The sequence below is a fragment of the Setaria italica genome, chromosome II (genome assembly GCF_000263155.2).
Source record: "Setaria italica strain Yugu1 chromosome II, Setaria_italica_v2.0, whole genome shotgun sequence".
Taxonomy (NCBI): Eukaryota; Viridiplantae; Streptophyta; class Magnoliopsida; order Poales; family Poaceae; genus Setaria; species Setaria italica.
This window is the reverse complement of record NC_028451.1, coordinates 988806-1007540: the sequence shown is the minus strand read 5'-3', so window position 1 is coordinate 1007540 and position 18735 is coordinate 988806. Positions and strand designations below refer to the sequence as shown.

General features: G+C 41.4%; 1 protein-coding gene across 2 annotated transcripts in view; it reads left to right on the top strand.

Annotated features, from left to right (window-relative positions):
* LOC101756682 overlaps window positions 1–15601 on the top strand; it is an 18073-nt gene extending 2472 nt beyond the window's left edge. The window contains exons 2-3 of one of the 2 annotated variants that reach the window (XM_004955315.4): window positions 12944–14636; window positions 14849–15601. In XM_004955315.4, the coding sequence (XP_004955372.1) occupies window positions 12944–14636; window positions 14849–15343 (2188 nt within the window). In that variant the 3' untranslated portion in view covers window positions 15344–15601. The remainder of the gene's footprint in view (window positions 1–12943; window positions 14637–14848) is intronic. The other variant, XM_004955316.3, reaches the window with a different exon arrangement.
* Window positions 15602–18735: the final 3134 nt, after the last annotated feature.

The following is an 18735-nucleotide window of genomic DNA, read 5'->3' as shown; positions in this document are numbered from 1 at the left end:
CGCGGGGGCCCCTTTTCCTTCGCCTCAGGACGATAGCTCCTATCAAACCAACGGTAAATCAATGGTGTAGTTCTTTCTGCTTTTCTTAGAATCTTTTTGACTGACATACGTTTTGTTGTATGATTCGGAGTGACAGTTCATAGCTTTTTTTTATACATGTGCCCCTTGCAAAACAGGAGAACATCATTTTATTTTGTAAAGTATAGTGCGAGGTATTGGCAACCTACGAGAGTAGGTAGATTCAATACGATCTGGTTGACCCGAATAAAAAAGCTTGAACGCGTTTGATAAAGAACCGGGGTGCCATAGTGCATAAGATCGAGCTCGCTACCCCCTCTCTGTGAGTCCCGCTATAAACAATCAACAAAACGTGTGTTTCAAAACGTAAACGCGCACGCGGGCACGTGAAAATTTTTAAAACCTCTCGCCCGCTATATAAAAACAAACCACACTAATATATATATATATATATATATATATATATATATATATATATATATATATTATTGTTGTACCCTTTTTCGCAAGCAAGCGTGTGCTTTGAAAACACACCACATGGAGTCCTGCACCACCATCATATGCAACACACTTAGTGTCGATATTTTATACCCGGCAACCTACCGAGGGAGTATCCCGAGATAGTAGATTGGTTGGTGGGGGATCATCGGATCTATAACTCGAAGGTAAAAGCGAGGACACAAGATACAGATTTATACAAGTTCGGACCACTAGAGTAGCGTAATACCCTATATCCTGTTTGGGGTGTTGTATATTGCGTCCTACGTTTGGGTGTTATGTACCTTGATTGTTGGCTATTGATGATGGTTCTGAGCTCTGTTGGTCCGAACTCTGTTGGTCTGAGCTCTGTTGGTCTGAGCTCTGTTGGTCTGAGCTGCCGATCTAGGTACCCCTGCACTCCTTTATATACTTCAGGAGGCAGGATTACTCATCGGTTACAAAGTAGGAGTCCTAATAGGATTACAGGGTACGAGTCCTATTAGAATTGCAGATGAATTCTAGTAGGATTCCATCTTCTTCCTTCCTTGCGGGTACTGGGGATCTAAACCCAACACTTAGGTCCTATTTGTATCAGGGGCTAAACTTAGTAGCTAAAAAATAGCCCTAATGATCCAAACAGGAGGTTTAAGAGCAACTCCAACATATCCCCTTTCCACTTTTCAACCACAAAGGGGATTGACATGGGAAAACATGCTCCAAGAGATCCCCTTCCCACTCCTGGTCCCTTTCCCTTTCTTTTTTCTCAATCCCCTTTAATCTCTGATCACTCCCTTTTAGAAGGGGAACCCCCCTCTCCCTTTTCCTCTCTCCTTCTTCCTCTTTCCCTTGAGCCACCCGATCTCCAACTCGCGATTGTTCCTAGCCACCAGATCCATGCTGCCCCTCTGTTGGCGGCAATTAGCATGCCAGTTTGTGAACCACAAGTGTGCGGATCATCATAGCTTTTTCGTTGGAGTAGTCGTCCAAAGTTTATCAATCCGTGTATCGACGGCGAATTGACTAGGATTTTCCATCTAATCTAATAGAGCAATCTTAACATGAAGCACTTATTGCATATAAAGACAAACCAGATATAGGATTAATGGTTTGAACAAGGGTAGATCACATCCAAAGATACATATGATAGCAACAGTCTATCATCTTCTAGTTGTCATCATGCATCTTATCCATAGCAATATTTAAACTACAACCTCCGGTTAACCTCCCGAAAATCCCCCACCCTACACGGAAGCAAACCCCGTCACGATCCCCCCTATTGGTGCAGGCAATTTAAGGGTATGAATATAGATGAACATGTGTAACTATCATGAAGGGTCGTACATCAACATACTAGATCTAATCACTATGATTACACAAAGCATGCTAGAAAGTCTAATCCAGGATTAGACTAGGAACAAGCATATCCATGACAGATAGAAAGCATAAAAAGAGGCATTGAGTTGCTAACTGATCGGATAACACAAAAAATATTGTGCAATAATAGATGTATTTAGATCATCACCTCCAAGTACATACCATCGATGCTCTACCACTGCTCCTAAACTCCACCATGGCACAACCGCGCAGGAAGACCATGGTAGCTAGGATTTGACCTAAGCCATCTCCTAGACAACTCCGAAGACTTGCGGAGGCCCTCAGCTCCTTCTGGTGAATGCCTTATGTTTCGTCGAGTTCTGGTGGATGAATGTGCGTTTGGAAAGAGAATGGGGATATTCATAGTCCATAGGTGCCATGGAGCAAAGGGCATGTCAATCAGGGCCGATGGGCCTGGACCCCCATAGGCCAATCGGCTTGCCCTCTATAGGCCTCCGATGCTCGAGCGCTTCATACAAAATGTAGATCTTTTCGAGACATGTAATTTTCTAAGTAAATTCGCCCCAATCGGAGTTCGGATGAGGAATATATGGCTTGTGCAAGTTTAGTTGCTACTACGAGTATGTAGTTCAATGTTCCTGATTTTGTCTTTCAATATCCAAAGTCCGGGCCCAAATCCAATCTTTTACAAAAATCCTTCATTTATGTCGTATTTCCTGTGATTTTGCAATATAGTCCAAAACACAACACATATGTGAATATGGGGTTATTTCAAGTGCCAAGTTGCAAGTTAGTATAAGATTTAGTCTAGTAACACCACTTAAATAGCACTAAAAAGGTGGCAATAATGAGCGCCGACAATCCCCATGCTTAAACCTTGTTCTTCCTTGAGTAAGTCCAGGATACTTGCTTAATCAGGAAATCAACATTGCCCTTCGATGTCATCCTTGCACTCAGTTATACATAACAAGACACATTGTTCTCTCAAGTACTTAGCATTTAAAGTTCAAGTTGTGACCGGCTACTTTTCACCATGGAAGATAGACTAGCAATAAAAAACGTGCCACAATAAAATAAATACAATACTTTTGAACTTAAGTTAACTTCAAACCTTTGCCTTGTTCCATCATGAATAGTTTTTCAAAAAGATGCAAATCCAACACAAGTGAGATTCTCTTGCTACAGTACATGAAAATACCCATCTCATCAAGTCACTCAAGCCTATACTAGATTATTTTCAACCTATTCTACTCATATATTTAAGTGGAAGGCTTATGTGGAGCTAGGCAAGTAAAAAAAATCCTAACAAAATATTATATCTGAAGTATTATAAAATTAAGAGAGAGATCTATTGGAATTACCAAGACTTGTTAAAAATACCATGGAAAATAAATGTTGAAGAGAAGGAGGGATGAAACACACATATTTAGATAAGTGGACATGTGCAAGTGGCAAAAGGATGATCCCGAAACACAGATGAAGTTCTTGTTATCGGATTGCACATGGTTGGAAAAATGAGTATGATATCAAGGAGCAATGACAATCCCGAAGTATCAGGTATCGAGGAGTATTTTATTTCTTTTTTTTCTTTTTCTCCTTTTTCTTTCTTCTTCTCTTCTTTCTTTTCTTTTTCCTTTTTTCATTTACTCCTCAGACCTTGTCACAACATAATCAAATTGCACTTACTTCAGCAAAGTTAGGGATATGATTGATGCACTGACTCCCCCCATGCTTGAACGATGCTCGTCCTCGAGCATGAAAAGTGAAATCTAATAACCGCTGGAGTAAGCATGAGGTACTTCGGAAATCTTCATAAAAGGTCTTAAATCTTCACATAGATGTTTCTTGCCAACAATCAGAGCGAACAGGGGTAGCAACGCCCAAGGCCGATCGGCCTACCCCCTCTAGTTGTCTGTTTCTTCTGAATTTTCTTCCATGAGCTCATAATTGGCTTCTCTGATAATCTATACTGGTTTAGTGTAGACAAATCCATTGGATATTCTTAAAATAAATTTTCATATTCATATAATGGGTTGTGGTCAAGGAGGTGTCACAAAAGGATGATTTTGGTTTAAGGTGGATGCTCGGCGAAGTTTGTGAAATTTCCAGTGTGGAAACTCACAATGCATGGATAAGGCTAGAATAAAAAAGGTTCACACAAAGGAGATGGCTAGCTTCTAAGTCTTGTACCACAAAAATCAATCTTAATCCAACTCATCAAAATATAAGATTGCAACCTAAAGGTTTCATCTTGAAAAATCATGCATGTAAAAAGGCTCTGGTAGGTAGAACTTTGCAAGAGATTTACAAATGTAGATAGCATATAAGTTAATTTTAAATAAAAAATCAAGTTATCAGGTTATCTGTAAACTTAAATCAAAGAGCAAAATAGAGTTTCTGGGCCTAGAATTTAGTCATTTAACCTCCACAATTAAAAGAGCAAATATTTAATCAATTTAATTTCACTAAATAGAGAACAATTAATCAAGTCATATACAACATTGTACTTGTAAAACAAAGTGGCAAGCTTCATCATTTTTTCATAAGCAAGATTATACCAAAACTATTATTGTCGTGGTCAGCACAAGGTGATGGTGATCATGATTTATTGAAAGAAAAAACTAGGTTGTACTCTTAGTGGCCATGCTATTATCGAGAGATAGACCAAGGTTGCATCGAGTCTATGGTTGAAGGATTAAATGCATATGCATCATAAAAGAGATGGAAAAAGAGAAGGTGTAGGAAAAATTTACCGTCCTTTCAATGCTTGTAATGAAGTGTAGCACAGCATCCCCCGTGCTTAAGCATTGTGCTTAACATGGAAGAAGAACCATAAGCATCTTGTGGCAATCGTGATCATTGTACTCCATGCGGCATTTTCATTTTTACCCAGGAAGTCCTCCCATGCTTGGCATTTGTGCTAAGCATGGATGAAGAAGAAGTAAAATCTTGTGATACTTGAAATCTTGGTGCTCCACATTTGGAGTTTGTCTTCATGTTTTTTCACACTTGTCACCTTAATTGTCCTTAATTTCTTCTCTTTTTTTCCATGAGAGCCCTTCATCATGCTTGCAAAATAGTTCAAGCGCACATACTACCCCCGGAGTGATTGTCGGGAGTAGAAACAGATGCTAACAAACCAAAGACATTCCGAAGACCTTAACTTATGGTATAGCTAAGAAAAATAAAAGCCTAGTGAGTGTGTGTGCGCGCGCGTGCGTGCACAGGTGCATGAAAATGACAGGGAATGTTAACAAAGATAATGTTTATATCAAGTTCTAAGCACCATGCTTAAAACTAGGTTGTTGAATTTCTCCATAGCCATAAAAAATTATTAATCATGGTCAAACACCATGCTTATCCCAAGATTAATAGCTCTTTACAGCACAAGAAAAATAAAGGGTAATGCAAAGTTTATAGACCAACCAATGCAAAGTGAAAATGAAATGAATAGCTAGCAAGGTTTATTAAACTGAATGATGATGGTCTGCAACCAAGTCTAAACACCACGTTTACACTAGATTGCAAAAGGAAAATGTCATCCAAGCATTAGCGTAGATATGAAAGCATTCATAATAAAGCTTTAGGGGAAAGTCATGCTAAGACATGAATGATGGAACAAATGCAAGTGCATATGCAAAAGGGTTAGCTAAAATAGGGGCTAGCAAGGTCGAAAAGACTATCAATGTTGTTATGCAATTAGTTGATTCAAAAAGAATTGCTTAGGGTAGGTTTATAGGTATCCTATATTTTTACCTTGAAATAAGAATTTTGAAGAGAGAAATCAAGCATAGAAATTCTAACTAAGGAGATTTTATAAACAAAAAGAAAGGGCTTATATTTGGATGAAAAGCAAAAACCTATGGTTTTAGGATGGCTCTAAATAAGGATAGTGAGCAAATGGTTTTGGGATTACTAGGGTGGCTCTAGTAAAAGTCTTAGTTAGAATAGAGGCAAATATAACCCAGGCCAATCCGCCTGGTGTGGTCTAGGCCGATTGGCCTAGGCTACTTTTGTCTCTGTTGGCCCTGGATTTTTGGGGGATGGTGTATGGAGTTGATAGGAAGGTTTAGGTGCAAAAAGGTTTTTATAACAACATGAGAATGCAATGCAACACGAAGTGGATGACCAAATTGACATGACATGATATGGAGGTGGTCTAAAATAAAACAAAAGTTAGCCTAAATTAACTAGCCACAAGTTTTAAATTGAAGGGTGGTGCCATACTTCATATTTCTCACTAAAAAGACATAAATAAAAAGACTAAACATCACACAAAAAAGGGTCCATAAGTTTTCCAAGATCAAATAACAAAGTGCTCCCTCAGTATTATTTAAAGCATACACCATGTTGCTGTAGTCTTTGTTAGAGCAATGGTTACCTGGTGGTTTCAATTAAATAGCACAATAAACTGTCATCTTAATATAAGCAATAAAATAAAAAATGAGTTGCCTCTCATAAAGCGCTTTAGTTATACTCATATAGCTAGACTCCGCACCTTGCTCATGTTCATGCAAAGCTATGGTCATTTTTGTGAGAATCCAAAGTGTCCATGCAGCTTGATGTCATCTTTTGTAATCCTTCGTGATTCACTTATAACATCTCCATGTATTGAATGTAGCCTGCTTGTGACTTTGTTTTCCAATGCTCCACATGTTTTGTTTCTATTCTAATATTCTGAATTTGATCATGAATTCTTGATGAAAGCATTGCCCAAGCTCCTCTTCATTGTTTTTATCTTAATCTCCTCTATCTTGTTCTCATCGTCTTGCTACTGCCCCTTCTTCATGGATTTTCCCCTACGTCCAGAACGTAACGTATACTGAAATATATATCTATTGAAAAGTTTATGAAATTACCTTTATAACGAGTGGTCATTCATCTAAAACCGAGTTCAAATGAGAGAGTTATGTCCATTTTATTTTAGCACTGCGTGTGTCCAGAACTGATTTCAGGACGTGTGATGTTCGATAATTTGGCCATAACTGCTTGTAGGAACCTCTGATTGCCTTTCTGCTTGATCTGTTGGAATGTAGACTTCACGGGGCTTCTAAATATCTAAAAATATTCTATTTTTTTCTTCTAAGGTTGCACAAAATCTTGATGACAACAGTAACTTCTCACGAATTGATCCGGAGATGTTGATGATCTTGATCTAGAAGTCTTTGGGGCATTATGTCGCGCACTCTCTGTCTTCAAGGCCATCACCGTTACTGCACCAGTGAGTAGCATGGAGGCAACAATGCATCTTCTCCATAATTCTTGCTTTAGCCAAGTTGCTAGGATCAGAGGAGGTTCCTACGCTTTGTGTCAATGATCTAAGCAGTTTTCTTCCTTGGTTGCATCACTCAATTTGAAGCTCTTGAGCATCACACTAGCGGAGATTGGTAGTGTCATGGTGCTTCTAATCTTGTTGCCTCCACTTTTGATCACCTCTAAATCATCGCCTTTCGTGTATAGAGGCCCTCCAATCGTCCCTCTTTGCTTGACATGGTTGCTTCCAACACCTGTTGCTTGAACAAACAAATCTCCAAGAAACATTAGTCTTAAAAATAATTAACACAGCAGACATACCCTTTTTTTCATGTTATTTGCATCTGGATCAATGCAGACTCAATAGTGGATGTTGGGCCACTAACACTGTTAGCACCTACCGCTAAAGAAATAATCTTGATGCCATTATCATTGTGTTGGAGTGATTTTGGATTTGATGAACTTGAAGTTTAATCCACTTCCTCCATCATCTGGCGTCTAGTATTTACCTGCTTTCAAGGACGCAAATAAGAAAAAATAGGATATATTCAATAGAAAAATTAGTATTAGTCCAAAAAGTTAGATGGATCGCCCCAAGGTTCGAGTTGCCGATTCTCGGCAACGGCGCCGGAAAAGCTTGTTGGCGGCAATTAGCGTGCCAATTTGTGAACCACAAGTGCATAGATCATCGTAGCTTTTCCGTTAGAATATTCATCCATGGTTTATCAATCCATGGATCAGCAGCGAACTGACTTGGGTTTTCCATCTAATCAAACAGAGCAATCCTAACATGAAGCACTGATTGCATATAAAGGCAAACCAGATATAAGTTTAATGGTTTGAACAAGGGTAGATTACATCCACAGATATATATGTATGATATAATACTACTAAGGATAGCAAGAGCCTATTAATTTCTAGTTGTAGTTTTAGCTAACTGGCAAGCACATCATGCATCACATCCAAAGCAAATTTGAAAATACTATCTCCGGTCAACCTCCCAAAAACCCTCACCCAACATGGAAGCAGACCCCATCACGATCCCCCCTATTGGTGCAGGCAGTTTAAGGGCACAAACACAGATGAACATGTCTAACTATCATGAAGGATCAACATATTAGATCTAATCACACATGATTACACAAAGCATGCTAGATAGTCTAACCCAAAACTAGACTAGGAACAAGCATATCCATGACAGATAGAAAGCATAAAAGGAGGCATTGAGTCACTAACAGGTTGGATGACACAAAGAACATTGCTTAGATAATAGATGTATTTAGATCATCATCTCCAAGTACATACCATTGATGATCTACTACTGCTCCTGAACTCGACCATGTCACAACCGCGCAGGAAGGCCATGGCAGTTAGGGTTTGGCCTAAACCATCTCCTAGAAAACTCGAAAGACTTGCGATGGTCCTCAGCTCATTGTGGTGAATGTCGTTGGTTTCTGTCGGTGTTTAGACCTGGCAACCTATCGAGGGGTATCCTGAGGTAGTAGATTGGTTGGTAGGGGATCGTTGGAGTTGGAACTTGATGGTAATAGCGATGACACAAGACACAGATTTACATAGGGCGAGCTACCAGAGTAGCGTAATACCCTACATCCTATTTTGTTGTTGTATATTGCGCCTTGTGCTTGGGTGTTGAGGTATGAGTTGAGCCTATGAGGTCTATCGATCTAGGTACCTTGCCCTCCTTTATATACTCCAAGGGGCAAGATTACTAGTCGGTTATAAGGTAGATGTCCTAATAGGATTATAAGGTACGAGTCCTAGTATGATTAAGGGGAATCATAGTAAGAGTTCATCTTCTTCCTTCCTTGCAGATACTGAGAATATATCCGCGACAAGCCCCCAAGCGCTTCGTAGTTGAGTGCAGCAACCCTCAAGTACTTTTTAGATCCTCACCGAGTAGCCTTGGTGCTATTTGAGTACTTTGTTTGGCTGAATCATCAAAGTACTTCAAGGATGCCACGAGGCTATGATGTGCTCAAGCCCTTGATCGTCTTGATTTTGTAATCTTCAGCTTTGGAATGTGATATGGAGGACGGTGAAAGTTGCACTCCATATGGAGTAGCCCCCGAGCCTTAGGTTGAATCGAAGAATCGGGCTGAGGATTAATAAAATCTTGAATCTTCCTCTTTCATCTTCAAAAAATCAATTGCTGGGTGTAGCTTATCAGCCTTCGAGCCTTGAAATGATTAAATAATCAATCCAATGATCATTTAGTCTTGACACCAGTTTTCTTTCAAGTCGTCTTGTTGTGTCCAGCCCCCGAGCTTCGAAGCCAGATGAGTCATATGAGCCACATCGAGTAGTTATTTGGCGCTTAGCCCCCGAGCTTTGAAGCTAGCTAAGCCATTGGAAGTATTCCGAGTAGTAATTAGTGCTTAGCCCCCAAGCCTGGGAGCTAGCAGAGCCATTGGAGGTACGCTGAGTGTCCTGGAGAGTCGTCGTTGAAGCTTGACATGCAAAAAGAGATGCATACATTATATAGCATATTGTAGAATTTTGGAACTACTAAAATTTATTCAAGGATAAATATAAATGTAAATTTTTTCATGTCGTGCTCTTGTTTCGACCATATTTCTCCAGAGTAGTTAGTCTGTTGCGTTTAGGCTCCCAGTCCCTGTTTAGCCGTTGCCACTGCGTGTGAGATCTTTGTCTTGTGTATGTGTACTGGCATTGCTGCTACGCATCTGAGATCTTCATCTCGTGTATGCGTCCTATTGTTTTACGCATGATAGAAGATCCAAGGCTTTCACGGATTAGGGCGTGTTCTACTTGAGGACATTAGTGAATGCTAAGAGAAGATAGTAAAAATAGGTAGTCGACATTGCGACAAAAAGACTGCACGATTGCGCGTAAAGTAGTCGTTGAGACATTTCTACCTTTTGACGAGGAGAGCGTGTGTTGCCGCGCATAGGATTTGTGCCTCCATAAGGTGTAGCTATTGTGAGCCTCCAACACTCGATGCACCAAATCCATGGCCATAACCTCCGTAATTTGATGTACCAAGCGTTTGGTGGTCAGTCAACATACCCTAGGAATAATCGGTGAAGTGTAGCTCTGGAGGGTAATTTCTATTGAGAGTCGTACAAAAAAGTACTCAGTGCGTTGCCCATCAAGTGTTAAATATTTCAAAAAAATTATATAAAAATTCAAAAGGTGACTTAGCTTGATTTGTGGACGATTGTCAACGAAGCTGTGGCGATTGTCGATGAAGCCACGATGTTTGTTGATGAAGCCGACTAGTCGGAGTCGATTGCGACTAGTTGTTGATGGTGTGAAGTCTGCTCCAACTAATTTTCTAGTCGAGACTAGTAGTCGAAGTAGTCGTCGGCGAGTCGGCGTTGCCAATTGTTGGTGTTGCTGCGAAGCACTTGAAGTCTTCTGGTGGTCTCCTGTGTGTGCGTGTACATAGCATAATTCCACGGATTTCCTTCCTTGGCATGGGAGCCAGCAGAAACGTGAAGAGGTTATTCCACCTAATCCTTGTGTGTGTTGACCCATACTGACTCGGAGTTGCTACAGTATACCATGAGAGTTATTCCTTTCCGAACAAGACACGGTAATCAGCTCGACCTCGAACTGTTGGCCAGTTACCACAATTTGTACTCAGAACTTTGATCGGATTAGACTCCATCTTGGACTTGACGCTGCCCACGATGCAAAATCCACCGGTTTGAGGCAGATCAACTCGCCGATCTTGCTTGCTAGTCAGCATAGGACAACGAACGCACCGCTTCGACTAGATTGATCTTGATGATGAGGTCCTTCAAGCTCGCCCGATGATCTCGCCTATCTAGCGCTCTAGATGTCAGTGTTTATACCCAACAACCTACAGCGGGGTATCCTGAGGTAGTAGATTGGTTCGTGGGGGATCGCCGGACCTGGAACTCAATGGTAAAAGCGAGGACACAAGACATGGATTTAAACAAATTTAGGCCACCAGAGTAGTGTAATACCCTACATCCTATTTGGGGTGTTGTATATTGTGCCATGCGCTTGGGTGTTGAGGTATGAGTTTAGCCTATGAGGTCTATCGATCTAGGTACCCTGCCCTCCGTTATATACTATAGGGGGTGGGATTACTAATCGGTTATAAGGTAGGAGTCCTAATTGGATTACAAGGTATGAAAGGGAATCATAGTAGGAGTCCCTCTTCTTTCTTCCTTACGGTGACTGGGGATCTATCCCCGACAGTTTTATCATGTTCTTGTGGATGGATGTGCGTGCTGATGGTGAACGGGGATATTTACAGTCTAGAGCTGCCATGGGGCAAAGGGCATGTCGATTGGGGCTGAAAACAGGCCATGCCGATCACCCTGGACCCCATAGGCTGATCGGTCTACCCTCTATAGGCCTCCAATGCCTGAGCGTTTCATATGAAGGTTGTTGATCTTTTCAAGACATACAATTTTGTCTATAAATTCGTCCCAATCGGAGTTCGGGTGAGGAAGATATAGCCCGTGCAAGTTCAGCTGCTCCTCCAGGCCTGCAGTCCAATGTTCCTGATTTTGTCTTCCAATATCCGGAATCCAGACCCAAATCCAGTCTTATACAAAAACCCTTTATTTATGTCGTATTTCCTATGATTTTGCAATATGGACCAAAACACAACACATATACGAATATGGGATTATTTCAGGTTCCAAGTGACATATAAGATTCAATCCAAAAACACTATTTAAATAGCACTAAAAAGTGGCAATAATGAGCCCAGCACCCTCCACCTCGGTCACGCACACCGCATCACCACCCCTCCGCCATCCCTACCGGCCTCGGGCGCACTGCTCTGACCCACCTTGGTCGAAACACTGACCGTGGCCAGCCCGTAGACCAGCTCCAGCCACGGGCCTACCGCCACCAAAGGCATCCCCCGTGCCTTCCCCTCCTGTGTGGCTCGGCACCTTGTGTGGTTGTGCGCGCACATGCTGGAGTGCTATGTTGCCAGGCCTGCCTGCCAACAGTCGAGCCGACCTTGACCCTCGAGGGCATGTTGCTGCTTGCTTGGAGGAGACAGATGCGCTGCCGGTCTTGCCTGCCAACGGCCGAGCCAACCTTGACTCTCGAGGGTGTGTTGCTGCTTGCTTGGAGGAGAGAGACGAGGGAAGGAAGAAGAAACATTCTGACTCGTTTACAGGTAGGGCCCACATGTCAAGGGAAATTAAAGGGGAAAGGGAAGAGAGGACCTGTTGTAGCACTTCTCCCTAAAATCCTAAAGGATTTCAAGGAAATAAAAGGGAAAGGAGAAAGGGGAACTGCTGCAGCACTTGCCCCTAAAATCCTAAAACTATGTAAGGGGATTCCCCTACAAGAGAATTAAGGGGAGAGGGAGAAATCAATTTATTGGAGTTGCTCTAAAGGTGGGGTAAAAATGAGCTAACCCCAAATAAACTTTAAGCTCCGTTTGGATGTCGATATTCAGGTCCGGGGTTCGAAATTGGTGTTGGCTAGCTCCAATGCGGATGTTTGGATGGTTAATTTGGAATTAGGAAATGGAAATCAACCCCAATACCAATCACATTCATTGCACATGCGCCCCTTCACCCTCGATACTGAGCCATATCCCTTGGTTTTGCACAGAATTGGCCACTGGAGCTCCATCTCTCCCCACCATATATAGTTTGCATATATGATTATATGAGGGAGCTTAAACAACCAGTTTTGTGAAGTGGACTCCAACCATATATAGCTGAGGGGATACAACATTTTGAGTTTCATTTCTGAAGCAAATGGTCAAATTAGATGTTTCTCCGTTGAATGAATTTTCAGTTTTACTTTCATACATCCATCACCCATCGGCATCCAATCTTATCCACTACGTCTGACCCAACATATTACACAGGACGGTGGACAATTTTAAGGAGTTTCAAAGTGGGATCTATATGGAAGAGGCCAAAATCATTCGTTTAATCGCGCGTATGGGATGGTTCCGCTCCAACGCGAGCGTGGCCTTTCATCATACAATCGTGCTGGGTATAGCGTTCTTGCCCAAGTGTATTGTGGTCCTGTGTCTTTCAACATTGGCCCTAAATGTTATGCCATATGTGGGCCTGGGGATCTCCGTTTGGCGTCTTGTACGACGAGATTATGGCGATGCGGGCGGAGATGCTGCCAACAGAGCAAAACTGGCCGCCGCACTGGACATCTTCTATGCTCTAGTTCTGCTCCAGACCTTAGTCGTCATATACTGGGCTAATCTTAGGGTAATGTTGAAGTACTCAGTTTTGCACGTGCTACGAGTGACGAAACAACAATGCCCACAAGTAGTTGTGATGTACTGTTCAGAAACAACAAGGAAGTTTAAGAAGGACAGGGAGCTGCCCGACAATTGGAACTTGATGACATACGCTATTGGGTTGCTCCAGTCTGCATCAGGGGATGATGACCACCTATGGGGAGCAAGGATTCTAGACAAGCTCTTTGATACCAAGGATATTATATCTGTAAGACAGGAGATACTATCTTCCAGGAGCTCTATTCAGAATTTGATCGGCATGATTGGTCGGAGCGGCACAGCTGGTAACATCGAGAACAGAGAGTGCGCCGCAAGGATTCTAGCACATCTTGCCGGTGATCTCCACGTAGCACACTTCCCAGGTACACTACAATGCATTTGTTCCCTACTTGAAAGCTGTAACCAATTCTGTGAGGCCTGTCCGTTGCTGGAGAAAAATCCTGATGAACAGAGTAGGTCATTAGAAACATTCCAGCGTCAAGATGTTGCCCATATGGCAGTGCCGATCCAAGACCAAACAGACCATGAACAAGAACAAGTCGTTAGTCCATCATCTGACGGGTTAGCCCAGTTAGCCCAGAGAATACAACCAACCGAGTTACCCAAGAGAAAAGACGCATTTTTAATTGTTACTCAACAAATTAGGAAAGCTATAAAGGAGTCGAGATTTACTTATACCTTTAGAGGACCCAAAGAATTGGTTTCTCAAGGCCTGCTGATTCTTGAGGGGCTCACACGAGACAAAGTAAACTGTACAGAGATAAGCAAACAGCAAGTGCTGATCTCTAAGATCACATCACCTCTGAGCAGCCCTGACTTTCTCATCATTGTGCGGGAGGACACAATGGTTGTTCCAATGCTAAGCAAGTCACTCACAGCATTAAGCAGGATACTTGCCTGCCCTGGGGATGGCGCCACAAGGCTGCGCCAGGAACTTGCCAGTACCACAGAAGCTGTCAGCAATCTGATGGCTATTTTGGAGACTGACAGCGGAGCTGCCCAAGAACTGCATGGACAAGCCCTGGAGATCCTGACGGAGCTAGCCTTTGATGATTCTTTCAAAAAGCTGGAGTTTAACAAGCTTCTCAAGGCCCTGCTATGCATCTTCCTTGAGGAAGCGCCCAGCAATAATACTGTAGTTCAAGTGGAACAAGCAGACAGGGAAAATGCCACCAGACTGATGAGGGGAAAAGCAGGGGAAGCACTGGCCAGGTTGATTCCCGTTAGCACTGCAAGAGAAAGAGATGTTTATGTTGCTGATATAATTTCCAAGCAAGAGGCGATCAACCTATTGACCAAGGTAACTAGCTACCTCTGCCTATTTTGTTTAGAACAAAAGAAGAATTGACAACAACTCTCGCTTCTTCTGCCTCTGCATCATGTTGGATCTTATTCCCAATTCTCAGATGTCAGTTAATTTCTCTTAATTCTGTAGTGTACAAAAATTTCCACTAGAGATGAGTTGCATCAATATTGCTGATCCTTTGCATCAAATTATTATGTTTGTTACAGGTGATCGATCAAATATTATCTAGTAAAATGGGTGCAGATGCAGCTGAAAATTTTGTGGAAAACCAGCCCCCAGAAGATAGAAAGTTTATGGCAGCCATGTTATCCCTCGCCGTGGTGATATGCAAAGAAAATGTGATCAGTAGAGAAGATTTTGCTCGATCCACCCCTGAAGATGCAGCACTTGCGAAGAAGCTCAAAGACATACTGAAAGTAAACAAGCAATGCATGGCTGAGTCTGAGTGTTTGAGAGTAGTGAAACTTACCTGCCAGATGGTGATAGCTATGACTCAAGCCAAGCCCAGCTGCATCCGATATTTCAAGGAACATAATTTCAAGGAAGCACTGACCGAGACTTTGGGAACCATGTCAGAGGTTGATAACTGCATGCTCTTTGCTGGGAATGATCGTGAGGTGATCAAGCCAGCGAGGTCTCTCGCTTCTCTAGTGAAAGAAGCACAAGAACTCCTAAAGACAGCACAAGAACAGGGTAATTGATATCTCTGTCTGACAAAGGGGACATCGTTAAGTATATTATCTTGTTTTTATCAAAGTATATTATCTTGTTTTTATCAAAGATTTATCTTGGATCGTCTTCTGGGCTATTTGTTTGACAAAATAAAAAATCTGTATTCTTATTCTTATTCCAGAACTGGGATCTACAATTCTTCTTGACAATGTAGTTGCGTGCTATCTAAGTTTTGTATCTGTAACCCCATTTTTTCTGTTAATATCACGGTTTGTGTGATGCTCCCATATCAGTCTTCGTACTGAACTAGTTGCAACAAGTACATCCCCTGGTGAAACAGAGACTAACTGAACTACTGAAGTCAAGCAGATGCCATCTGTTCAGGATTCTGTACCTGACAGCAAACAAGTAGCTAACTGCTACAATACTGATTTCCCAATGTATCGCCTCCAATCTACTGTCTCCAATTTCCCATGCACCTTAGCACTCGCACATTGGTCTATTCTTATTTGGTAAGAAGGCCCAGATTAGAATTGGAGGAGGGCAGCTATCCAAGAAACACGTAGTCTCACAATTGCAAAGGCTGTATTCTGGAAAATGGAAATGGGAATTAGAGGATAATGAAGATAACACTTTCATTACCAAATTCCCCTCAAAATCTGAACTTTAGAGAGCAATAGCTTTTGGAGGGGTAGATGTTAGAGAAGATGGAGTGCAGACATGTGTGAGACTGCAATTTGAAGCTTGGCAAGAGAAAAAAGATGGGTTTCTTCTCCCTAAAGTGTGGGTAAGAGTGTTTGGTTTGAGAAAGTCCTTAAGGGAGTATGTGAATCTATGGGCAGTGGGATCAATGCTGGGATCTACCCAAACTGTTGATATGGAGATGACTAGAGAAAATGAATTTGGAAGGGTATGTGTGGCAGCCCTTAACCCCTTACTTATCCCCCTACATCTAGATGTGGTGATAGAGGATCATTACTTTGAACTAGATCTTGAGGTGGAAAGAAGGGGGACTGATGAGAATGGAGAGGAAGTTGTATTTGATTGGAAGGGAGATGCAGAAGGACAAGGATAGGGAGAAGACAGTGATGATGATCTCATGGAGGATGAACCAGATATGAATAGAGATAAAAAGAAGGAAAAATAGCAGTATGTGCAAAGAGAAGGAAGACAACAGTACAGAAAATAAGCAGGTTGAGCAAGGCTGGGCTGATAAAGAATCACTCAAAGAGAGAGTCCAAAGGATGAATGAAATGGATTTTAAATTGTTTCTTAAGGAAAAGGCTAAGGAAATAATGAATAGAGCGGTGGATAAAACTCCGGAGGATTTGGCAGATCAGGTGATGAATGATCAAAATGAAGAACAGGAGGTAGAGAGCAGTTGGGAGTAGGAAGAGGGAAGAGATGATTTGAAGAAGGTGGCTACAATTCCTGAGGTACTAATCACGCCAACAAGGGCTAGTCCAAGATTGGCTAACTCAGGGGATGAGCACATTCTAAGTAAGACAGAAAGATGAAAGCTAGAAAGAACCTGGAGCATAATAAAGGTAACACTGATACTAAACATTGTTTTCCTTTTCCTCTGAATAATGTTGTTTGTAATGTAAGCCAACTAGGTGTTAGGCTGGGTGAGGGCGAAAAGGAGAGGGAAAGGGTGGAAAGAGAAATCCTTACTGTAGAAAGTAGTGTTATAGATCAATACGAAGGGTTAGATAACCAAAGTGAGATGACTATGGACAGTGACAGGGAGGATAAGGAGAGAGAAGAAATAGAAAGCAGAGCAATTCAGAACCTTTGTGGGGAACTTTTGGAAGAAGTTTTTGATGAGGATAATAGTTACATAGAATACTATTCTAAGGTTGGAAAACACAAGTCTTGTGCTAAGTCGCAAAAGAGAAAGACTTGTAAAGTAAAAATTTCCAAATTTAATGTCAATATTGTTTCCAAATGAGGGGAATCTTCTAGAATAGCAGAGGTCTTAGTGACTTGGCTAAAATAATATTTCTCTTGGATACTACCAAAGAGCATAACTTATCTTTCATTGCTCTTCTAGAAACAGGAAAAAGAGATTTTACCCAAACCACACTAAGTAATTTATGTGGGGGTAAAAATTTTATTTGACATTGGACAAAACCACATGGAAGATCAGGTGGTATTCTCTTAGCAGTAGATCTAGATGAGTTAGACATAGGTAGTATTGATGAAGGAGATTTTTATGTGAAGTTTAGATTAAGGACAAGAAAGGACAATTTCTAGTTTGTATTGGTGACTGTCTAAGGGGGCAACACAGCCAGAATTTAAGGAAGCTTTCCTTACTGAGCTTGTACATGCTTGTAGTAAAGAGAACTTACCCATTGTACTTGGGGGAGATTTTAGTATCATAAGAAACCTATGTGAAAAAACAATGAAAGGTATGAGGATAAATGGCCCTTTCTTTTTAATGTTGTCATAGATAGCTTAAATTTAAAGGAGGTAGAAATGTTAGGAGGAAGTATACATGGGCTAATTCCTTAAAAACCCCAACTTATGAAAAATTGGATAGAGTGTTGGTCAGCACGGAATGGGAACAACAATTTTCTTTAGCTACGGATGATACCATGAGTAGGGAAATTTCAGATCATACACCTTTGCTGTTTAACATTGGACAGGAAGGTGGGAGCAGAAAGCAACCCATGTTTAAATTTGAACTAAGATGGCTTTTAAGGGAGGATTTTTTTGAACTAGTATCTGATGTATGGAGCAAAGAAAGAAAAGGTTCCACTCCTCTTCAAAAATAGCAAAACAAGATCAGAAGGGTAAGGCAATTTCTGAGAAGATGGGCAAAAAATGTGAATGGGGAATATAAAAAAAACAAGAGCTCCTTAAAAAGGCAAATGAGCTAGACAAAAAGGTAGAATCGTAGCTACTAAGTCAGTAAGAAAGTGATTTAAAGCAATATATTCAGGATAGACTATAGCTTTTGAGATCAGAAGAAATAAAATGGTATCAAAGAGCGAAAAGCAATAAGATGCTAAATGGGGACAACAATGCAAAATATTTTCATATGATAGCTAATGGCAAGCATCAGAAAACTAGAGTTTTCAGGTGGAACAAGAAGAGGGAATTATAGAAGGGGATGTAAATCTTAAAAAATACATAACTAAGTATTATAAAATCTTATTTGGATCACGGATAAGAAACATTTGTTCTACGAACGAATCCTTGACAGAGGATATCCCACAAGTGTCAAGAGAAGAAAATGAGATCTTGATTAAAAAGTTTACTGAAAAGGAAGTTAGAGGAGCTATTTTTCAAGTGAAGCATAACAAAAGCTCCGGGCTTGATGGATTCCCAGTGGAGTTTTTTCAGGTTTTCTAGAGTCAGGCCCCCTCGGGCCCTCCCCGCTCGTCTGCGACCATGCGTCTGCACGTGCGGCTGCGGA